The sequence below is a fragment of the Lycium barbarum genome, chromosome 1, assembly GCF_019175385.1.
Source record: "Lycium barbarum isolate Lr01 chromosome 1, ASM1917538v2, whole genome shotgun sequence".
Taxonomy (NCBI): domain Eukaryota; kingdom Viridiplantae; phylum Streptophyta; class Magnoliopsida; order Solanales; family Solanaceae; genus Lycium; species Lycium barbarum.
Genome location: NC_083337.1, coordinates 63953757 through 63963120, shown reverse-complemented (window position 1 = coordinate 63963120; position 9364 = coordinate 63953757). Strand labels below are relative to the sequence as shown.

Here is a 9364-nt window from a genome sequence, read left to right as displayed (position 1 = left end):
TCTAAGTGTCAAAAGTGAGTGTGTGTGCGAAGGCTGAAGTTGGCTGTGACGCTGACTGCCGAGCAGCGGTGACGCTGAAAAAAATCACCCCTGTTTCACATGGTCAGCCAACCGCATTTCTATCGTGGTGACATTTGTCCATTGTCTTCAGTTATTCAATTATTGTCGGGCTTTGCCCTGAACTCATCTACTCAATTTTCTTATAAATGCTCCTTGACTGTATATTGAGTATTTGAGCAGATTTCTGACTTGTATATTTATTGTTGACTTCTCTTGTATTATGAAAGTTATTGTTAGGTTTGATGCGCTTTAATTTTTAATTGATTGAGATTGCTTACATTATTGAAAAGATAGGTTTGTTTATTTGATAGTCAGTCTCTAGGTGTCTTCATGGCTCACAAGTTTGGGTTGTGCCAGTCCGTACGCACTTTGAGGCTAATTAAATTACAATTAGATTTATTATTAGCCAAATTAAATACCAAAATCTATGCCCCTCTCTCTCTCTCCGTGTGTATATATATAACTTTACTATGATTTTCATCTATTTTTCTTTTTATGCGTGTAATTTATAGTGTATCACAGTGAAGTTGTGGAAAAGGAATTCCCCCTCCAATCACAAATGCAATTTATATTCAACGAATTCAATTGAACTTAATATTTTTGGAATAACATATATAATTCTAACGTTTTAATAAATATTAAAATATTAAGTTATAATTTTTAAAATACAATAAATTTCATACTAGAAAGTCTTAAATTTAAATCCATCAAATTTAAATTTTAAAATCTGCCATGTCGCCACCCTCCTCTCTTCCTCTATGCTAGACTCTATCTCCTTTGGTTGTGGACATTCTCCCGATTGGGCAGGAGAGAGAAACAGTTTAATAAGTAAAGGCCAACAAAAAGGCCCAATTAAAGAAATGAATATAAAATTATTTAGCTTCCTCATTCCACCTCAGGCTAACTTTTCTTATCCTTTTATTTATCACATTCTAAAGAACCACTCTTCTCTTTCCTTCTTCTTTTCTTTCTCTGTGGAGTTGTACTTCAATCCCACATTCCAAGAAAACATTCCAGTGGTTGGAGTTTTTGCTCTATTGATTTGTTATCTAATGCCAACATAATGTATGCAAAATAAGTGAGGACTTATGTCTCTCGTATACCTTTATATGAATTTATAGTAGAATATTAACATGTCTTGCCTATTGCCTCAATTCAAGTGCTTGCCTGATACTTTTGCCCTTTGCTTCAAAACCTATCAACACTCTGCCCCTCAACTTTGTAAGTCTCTTACTCCTTACCCTTCAACACACTTTAAGTTTAATTAAAAAAAATTGTTTTTTCAATTGTAATGTTTAATCTAATGCAATTCTTTAAGTAGTTATATGTCTGATGGGACTGCGCTTTATAGTTAATGTTCAATGAGGACATGTCTCTGAATTTTATGCATATGATTTTGCTACATTTTCTTGCTAATTCATATCTCTATGCAACTGAGGTGAACTGTGTTAGCTTTGTGAATAATTTCAATATATGGAGATTTTGTTTTTTTCAAAAAAGTATCAAGAGGAAATTTTGGTACTGAATCCCATGTAAAACAAAATGGGTGAAGAAGAGGATGTTGTAGCCACAAGTCTCAACATTATGAAAATTTAGATTCTTCATTGACATTGAATCTTGATTTTTGTCACTGAAGGAATTATATAGGAACATGACCTTCTGAATTCCATAAATAGGATAGATCATAGCTTTAGGTTAAGGGAACAAACATCATATAGTTGTTATTTTGAAGCTAATTTTTCCAACAGGATTTCCTGTAGTTTTCAACCTGACTGTGTCTATACTTGTGTTAAACCAGTTTCAGGAGTCATGTAGCTTTTTTTTTTATATATATATATATATATATATATAACGTTGGTGTTTGGGCCAGTTTCAGATGACATATAGTTAGTATTGTTATTTTTAATTCCTCATGTTGCGGTCTTCTGGATAAAATGTTGGTTGAATTGGAATTCTATGAATGGAACTGTATAACTCTGAGGACCATAGATTGGTTATGTCTACTGATGATGTTTAGGAAATGCTAGACTCTATCTCACTATTCCAAGTAAGCTTGATATAACTAGGAAATGCTAGCCTCTATCTCACTATTCCAAGTAAGCTTGATGCCTATTGCCTCAATTCAAGTGCTTGCCTGATACTTTTGCCCTTTGCTTCAAAACCTATCTAACACTCTGCCCCTCAACTTTGTAAGTCTCTTCCTCCTTACCCTTCAACACACTTTAAGTTTAATTAAAAAAATTGTTTTTTCAATTGTAATGTTTAATCTAATGCAATTCTTTAAGTAGTTATGTCTGATGGGACTGCGTTTTATAGTTAATGTTCAATGAGGACATGTCTCTGAATTTTATGCATATGATTTTGCTACATTTTCTTGCCAATTCATATCTCTATGCAACTGAGGTGAACTGTGTTAGCTTTGTGAATAATTTCAATATATGGAGATTTTGTTTTTTTGAAAAAAGTATCAAGAGGAAATTTTGGTACTGAATCCCATGTCAAAAAAAATGGTGAAGAAGAGGATGTTGTAGCCACAAGTCTCAACATTATGAAAATTTAGATTCTTCATTGACATTGGATCTTGATTTCTGTCACTGAAGGAATTATATAGGAACATGACCTTCTGAATTCCATAAATAGGATAGATCATAGCTTTAGGTTAAGGGAACAAACATCATATAATTGTTATTTTGAAGCTAAATTTTCCAACAGGATTTCCTGTAGTTTTCAACCTGACTGTATCTATACTTGTGTTAAACCAGTTTCAGGAGTCATGTAGATTTATATATATATATATATATATATATATATATATATATAACGTTGGTTTTTGGGCCAGTTTCAGATGACATATAGTTAGTATTGTTATTTTTAATTCCTCATGTTGCGGTCTTCTGGATAAAATGTTGGTTGAATTGGAATTCTATGAATGGAACTGTATAACTCTGAGGACCATAGATTGGTTATGTCTACTGATGATGTTTAGGAAATGCTAGACTCTATCTCACTATTCCAAGTAAGCTTGATATAACTAGGACTATCTGTTGTGCTAGTTTTCTTGAGTCAAGGCTCTATCGGGAACAGCCTTTCTACCTCTCACAAGGTAGGGGGAAGGTCTCGTACACCTCACCCTTCCCAGACCCCACTTGCGGGATCACACTGGGTATGTTGTTGTTGTAGTAGTTGGATTTTCAGAAGGCATAGCCTTTTTGCTTAACTATTTCTTTTATTATTTTCCTGACATTGCTTCTCTAAGCTTGCTTTATTAGCATGAACCTTTAGCTTTTGCTGAAGTGTGAGTTTTCCAAGATGTCTTAATTTTTGGTGATCTACTGCAGCAAGTAGCTTTCCTTTTACTAATTTTAGTGTTACCCATGGACCTGGATGTACCTTGATAGTAAAGTTGTATAAATTTTAGCCCAAAGTTGCTCAATTCTCTATTACATATTGGTGCCTGGCTTGAAGTTGTTAATTGTCTATAGTATAGGCCATAGAACTCCATGGTTCTTACAGTCATCCTTTCTGAAATGCAGTAAAAGGGAGAGATCCTTCTCAATTGCAGACTCAATGCGTCTTATCCACTACATCAACAGTGGAAGCTACAGTGCTTGATATTGAGAAGCTACAATTACCGTCTATCGAACTTCTTTCAAATTCAGCAACTGCCACAACCACAGTAGTAGATATACAGAAGCTAAAGTTGCAGTCATTGGAGGCTCATTCAGATTCAGTTGCTCCATGGAGATACAGTGGAGGAGTTGCTCTTTCCACTGAGGTAGGACTTAAATGAAATATTGTGTAATGCATATCCCAGAAATATATAGAGCTCTTTCTGATTAATCTTAAACGCTGAGAAACTGAATCCTGTTTCTATCTGTGAGATGAGAAGGATGAGTTAAGTTCTGGTGGACTTAGTTTTCAGAAGAAAAAAAAAACAAAGAAAGAAGAGGAAGTACTGAGTAGTTCTTTTTCATTTAAACTTGAGCAGCTTTTAGGTCACAAGTGGAAACAGGTTATATATTGTCTTTGGCCACAGAGTCAAATTTTCAAGCTGCCAAAATTACTTTAGCACCGTGGTATCAAATTCTGGTTCCTAGTATGCTACTTCTATCGGATCTTACTCTGCCTCTTCATTGATTGATAATATACCTCTTGCGGATGTGAAAATGGCTGATTCAGTACATGTGCAGGCGAACACTAAAGCTGCTTTAGCTACTGAGGATCTTCTTACGGGTGAAGAAGCTGTAATAGCTGCTGCTGCCGCTGAAGCAGTTGCTTTGGCAAAAGCTGCATTAAAGGTTGCAAAAGATGCTGTCACGTTAGTCGGCCATAACAACTCGGATAACACTGTGGCAGGTACTCCGTCAACAGCTCACAACACAGTTGAGGAGCTAAAGGCAAGTGGGATGAGATGGAGTGAAAGGAATTCATCAGTTGAAGAGGTGGAACCAACATATGAAGAACTGGAACTTCTTCAAGCAGAGGTTTTAGAAGGTATAGCTGTAAGATCTAAGCGTCAAAGTGAACGCAAGGCTAGAAGAGCTAGAACAGCTGAGAGGGCTGCAGCCAATGTTGTGTCAGTGAAGTCTGGTGGCTCCACAGGCCGAAAAAAGCGTGCTGCAGTACAAGATGTTGATTATTCTGATCCATTGCGTTACTTGAGAGGAACAACAACTACTTCTAGGCTGCTCACTGCATCTGAAGAACATAAGTTATCTGAAGGAATACAGGTCCTAAGTTTTGAGATTTTGTACAAGCATTTTCCTTTTTTCGCTGAACCAACAAGCAGTTTCCACCAGTATTTACCTTCTCTTTTCATCCAAAGTAAATTATAGGTGCAGTGATCCATAGAATTGTATGTTATAATGTTGCTGGTTGATCAAAGTTTAAATACTCATGTAGGAAATTCTCTAGTCACCTTTTTGTCTTTCCTTTTCTTTAATTGTTAAACAGATGTTTCAGAAAGCAGCAAGAGTCTACTACCCATATATATCTTTTCACTTGCTTATCTTTGGCCTAAACCCAAATGTTGTTTCTTATATCTGAATCTGAGAACTGCATTTAGGTGCATTGAGTAGTTTGTGATCTTCTATATCATGTTTACCCTGCTTTTGATGTTGATTTCCCATCTGGCTGTGTAGATATTCCATGAAAGTCAATCTACTAGCACACATTATTTCAAAGGATACTTCTTGTCTAAGTGAAATTGTCTGCTTCCATGAACAATTAGGAGCTTTTAATAGAATACTGCAAAAGTTGCTCCATGATTTTGTTGGTTTATGGCTTCAAATGAAGGATCTAGTTGCAAGCTCTTAACAAATTGCTGTCACATCATTACGTCTGCTGGTCGATTCTTGCTCAGAAGCATATTTTTTTTTTTTTAATATAGTTTATTTTGCTGAGGTGTTTGCTTTTTTACTTTTCCTTGAAAGTCGTTTCTGTGTTTGTTCTTTAACAATTTGTGATCACAAAAAACAGGACCTACTGAAGTTGGAAAGGCTTCAGGATGAGCTTGCAGAGCGGTGTGGGGGGCAGCCTACTATTGCGCAATGGGCTGCTGCAGCTGGAGTTGACCAGAAGACCCTAAGGACACGTATAAACTATGGCATTCTTTGTAAAGATAAAATGATTAAGAGCAACATAAGGCTTGTTATATCCATCGCCAAAAATTATCAAGGGGCAGGAATGAATCTTCAAGATTTGGTTCAGGTATATATGGGGCGATTGTTCGACTGTAGCTCTTTGGAGTCATTAAAACCATCAGATACTTAACTTGGAAATTGATTTACAGGAAGGATGTCGGGGCCTTGTAAGGGGTGCTGAAAAGTTTGATGCTTCAAAGGGTTTTAAGTTCTCAACATATGCTCATTGGTGGATTAAACAGGCTGTGAGGAAGTCTCTTTCTGATCAGTCCAGGACAATTCGGTTGCCAGTATGTCTTCAAACTCGAACAAATGTTCTGTTTACTTTCCAATTTCAAGTTGACACGCCTACTCCTGATGAAAAGATATAAATATACATGTCTTAGTTGACTTTCCTTATCAAATCTTTATTGCTCTCTTAATTTTTCAATGACAGTTTCACATGGTGGAGGCAACTTATAGAGTTAAGGAAGCAAGAAAGCAATTATATAGTAAAAATGGTAGACATCCTGACGAGGAGGAACTTGCTGAAGCAACAGGATTGTCAATGAAGAGACTCTCTGCTGTGATGCTAACTCCTAAAGCTCCAAGATCACTTGACCAGAAGATTGGATTCAACCAAAATCTCAAACCTTCGGTTCGTCCTGCAAAACTTTTCTTTTCTACCGTTCTTTTTTAACGACAAACCTTACGATCAAGGTGACTTTGTTGTTATAGCGAGTTAAATATTGGGACTTTACTTTTATAATGGGTGAAGTTCAGTTGATCTAATGGGACATAAATCATTTCGTGACTTTACTATTATAGTGGATAAAGCTCAGTTATTTTAATATGACAAAATAGTTTTGCGACTTTAGTGTTATAGTGGGTAAAATTCAATGACCATACGTGAAATCAACCCAAACTACTCTTGCTTCTTAGTTCTTACCACTTCAAAATTCTATGGCTCATGCTTGTCGTGCTCACTTATGTGGGTATTTTTTTTTTCCGCATATGGTGTTCAGGAAGTGATTGCAGACCCTGAAGCCGAAACATTAGAAGAGACGCTGATCAAGCAGTTCATGAGAGAGGACCTACAGAAGGTTTTAGACACCTTGAATCCAAGGGAAAAGCAGGTTGTTCGATGGCGATTTGGACTGGAGGATGGAAGGATGAAGACATTGCAAGAGATAGGAGAATTAATGGGCGTCAGCCGGGAGAGAATCAGGCAAATCGAGTCCAGTGCGTTCCGTAAGTTGAAGAACAAGAAAAGAACGAGACATTTGCAGCAATATGTAACTGCCTGAAGTCTCCACAGTTAGAATTCACTTTCTAGCTCATTGAGTCTTTAATTGTTTGATAGGGAAATTCAGGCTCAGATAAAAGTCGGTTCTTCTGTTGTTTTAGCTATTCTTTTTTTGTTCAGAACATTGCAAACGTTTTTGTGCATAATACAAAATTTTGGCTCACATTATTGAAATATGAAGTTTCTGCTCCTATGGAAGTAAACACCAATTAGAAGAGCAAATATCTTCCGACATTATTTTCACCTTCAATTGTTCCGCATTAAAGATTGCGGTGCTTTAAGCAAAGAAAATGAGAACAACCCCCCCCCCCCCCCCCCCCGCCCCCCCAAAACAACAAAATAAAAGGGAAGAATTATGTTTTTAGAAAATGTTTAAATCTTTCTCTTGGTCACCCCAAAAGATTCAAATATTAATATTTCACGAACTCGAAGGTATAAATGTGTCCTTTGACGTTGTGAAAATATTGTAACTTTGGCCTCCGTTAATAGTTGGAGTTGTATACGGTAAAAACCGGGGTCTGCGATCCCGACCCAATGACCAATGACCCGACCTAAGAATGAAGGGCAGTGGATAATTGAGCTTGTCTAATCGTATAGGAACGTTTCGGACTCAGACACCCAGACCCAACAATTCCCGAAGAATGCATTTCTAGTTGGTGATAGTGCGAGAAATCCGGTCCGTTGCGGATTTCACTCTACCCGGCGCGTCATGCCTGAGATTTCGAGGATCACTATCCATGATTGATTTAATTACCTTGTCAAATACAAATACTTGTACTATAAATAGAGAGGGGGGGGGGGGGGGGTTAAACCCTCATAGGCATCTTTTTTTTTTTGTCTTCTACACGATTATACCAAAAACTTGTTCACAAATTTCTGTAAAGCATCAAAGTGATAAAATTCCCACAGATTGGTTTGAAGAGTTCAGGCCTCAATCCAGGCTACTCGTTGCAATCAACACTTAGGCTATCTCTTACCTTTCTATTTGCAATCTTTATTTCGTTATTGTTATTCTTTTGTTCTATAAACGAATCAAGTCGCATATCCTTTAAACCACATACAAATTCAATTGTTACCTTTTTAAGGGGTAAACAGCTTAGCCCCCACCGTGGAGCTAAGGATAATAGCGGTGATTTGTTTGCAACTCGGCTTTCACTTGCTCTTTTGCCTTTTTTCTTGATTTTAGGTTAACTTCGACATTTCGAACGCAAACAACGTGAATAACAACAACCACGACGAGAACCCCAACAATGGGATACCATTGAACATCATGCCACAGGGTGATCTGGTTGACGACCCTCTCGCTGATGCGAGTGTTGCCAACTCAAATGTAGCCGTTAACGACAGCGGAGATACACCCGCCGATAGGGGAACTGCTCGTAGGGCAAGCGAAGAGGCGGGAGAGGAGATTAACTTACATGTGATTTATGATCTACTGCAGGAACAACAGGTAACCATGATGCAGCACCGCCTGGATATATCCCAACTCCAAAGAAATAACAACGAGGTCAGGGTAGCGGAACTGAATCGAATACCCGTACCAGCTCGTAGGGAAATTGAGATAAGTAGCGATCGAGAACGATCAGTGCCTAATGAATCATTCGAGGCGATAAATATGTTGGAGGTGCTGTCTAAACGGATCGATTCCAATGAAAAGAAGGTGGAAGACTATAATTCCCGAGTGGATCAGATTCCGGGGGCACCATCGATTCTGACCGGACCAGAAACCAAATATATTGTTCGAAGGCCTTTCCCACCGAGTGCGGCTCCGAAATTGATCCCAAAAAGGTTTAAGATGCCAGATATCCCGAAATATGATGGGACAACGGATCCACAAGAACATATAACCGCCTACATTTGTGCCATAATGGGCAATGATCTGGAAGATGATGAAATTGAGTCGGTAATGCTAAAAACGTTCAGTGAGACATTGACTAAGGGAGCCATGCAATGGTATTGCACGCTGCCCAAACACTCTATTCCATCCTTCCAGCTGCTCGCAGATGCCTTCGTAAAGGCTCACGCCGCGGAAGGTACAGGTGAGAAAGGCCGACATATTCAAGATCTTCCAAAAAGATGACGAACAACTCAAAGAGTTCATGACAAGATTCCAGAAGGAAAGGATGTTGCTGCCCCCGGTTCCCGATGAGTGGGCAGCTCAGACTTTCATGAAGGGACTTAACCACCGAAGTTCCAATGCTTCCCTCAAGCTGAAAGAAAACCTATTGGAGTTCGGAGCTATTACTTGGGTAGATATCCATAACAGGTATGATTCCAAGATACGGGTGGAGGACGATCAGCTCGGGCTCCCACCAGGTCCGATTAATTGGATAAAACATTCAGACAGACCGAAGAGGGTAATAGAAGAAAAATTTCA

At 38.1% G+C, this 9364-nt stretch overlaps 1 protein-coding gene across 1 annotated transcript; it reads left to right on the top strand.

Annotated features, from left to right (window-relative positions):
- Nucleotides 1-961: 961 nt before the first annotated feature.
- LOC132635716 (RNA polymerase sigma factor sigB) lies at nucleotides 962-7161 on the top strand. The gene is made up of 7 exons (XM_060352226.1): nucleotides 962-1281; nucleotides 3594-3835; nucleotides 4251-4790; nucleotides 5539-5769; nucleotides 5852-5992; nucleotides 6139-6339; nucleotides 6707-7161. The coding sequence occupies exons 1-7, from the start codon at nucleotides 1194-1196 to the stop codon at nucleotides 6986-6988; spliced, it is 1725 nt and encodes a 574-aa protein (XP_060208209.1). The 5' UTR covers nucleotides 962-1193; the 3' UTR covers nucleotides 6989-7161.
- Nucleotides 7162-9364: the final 2203 nt, after the last annotated feature.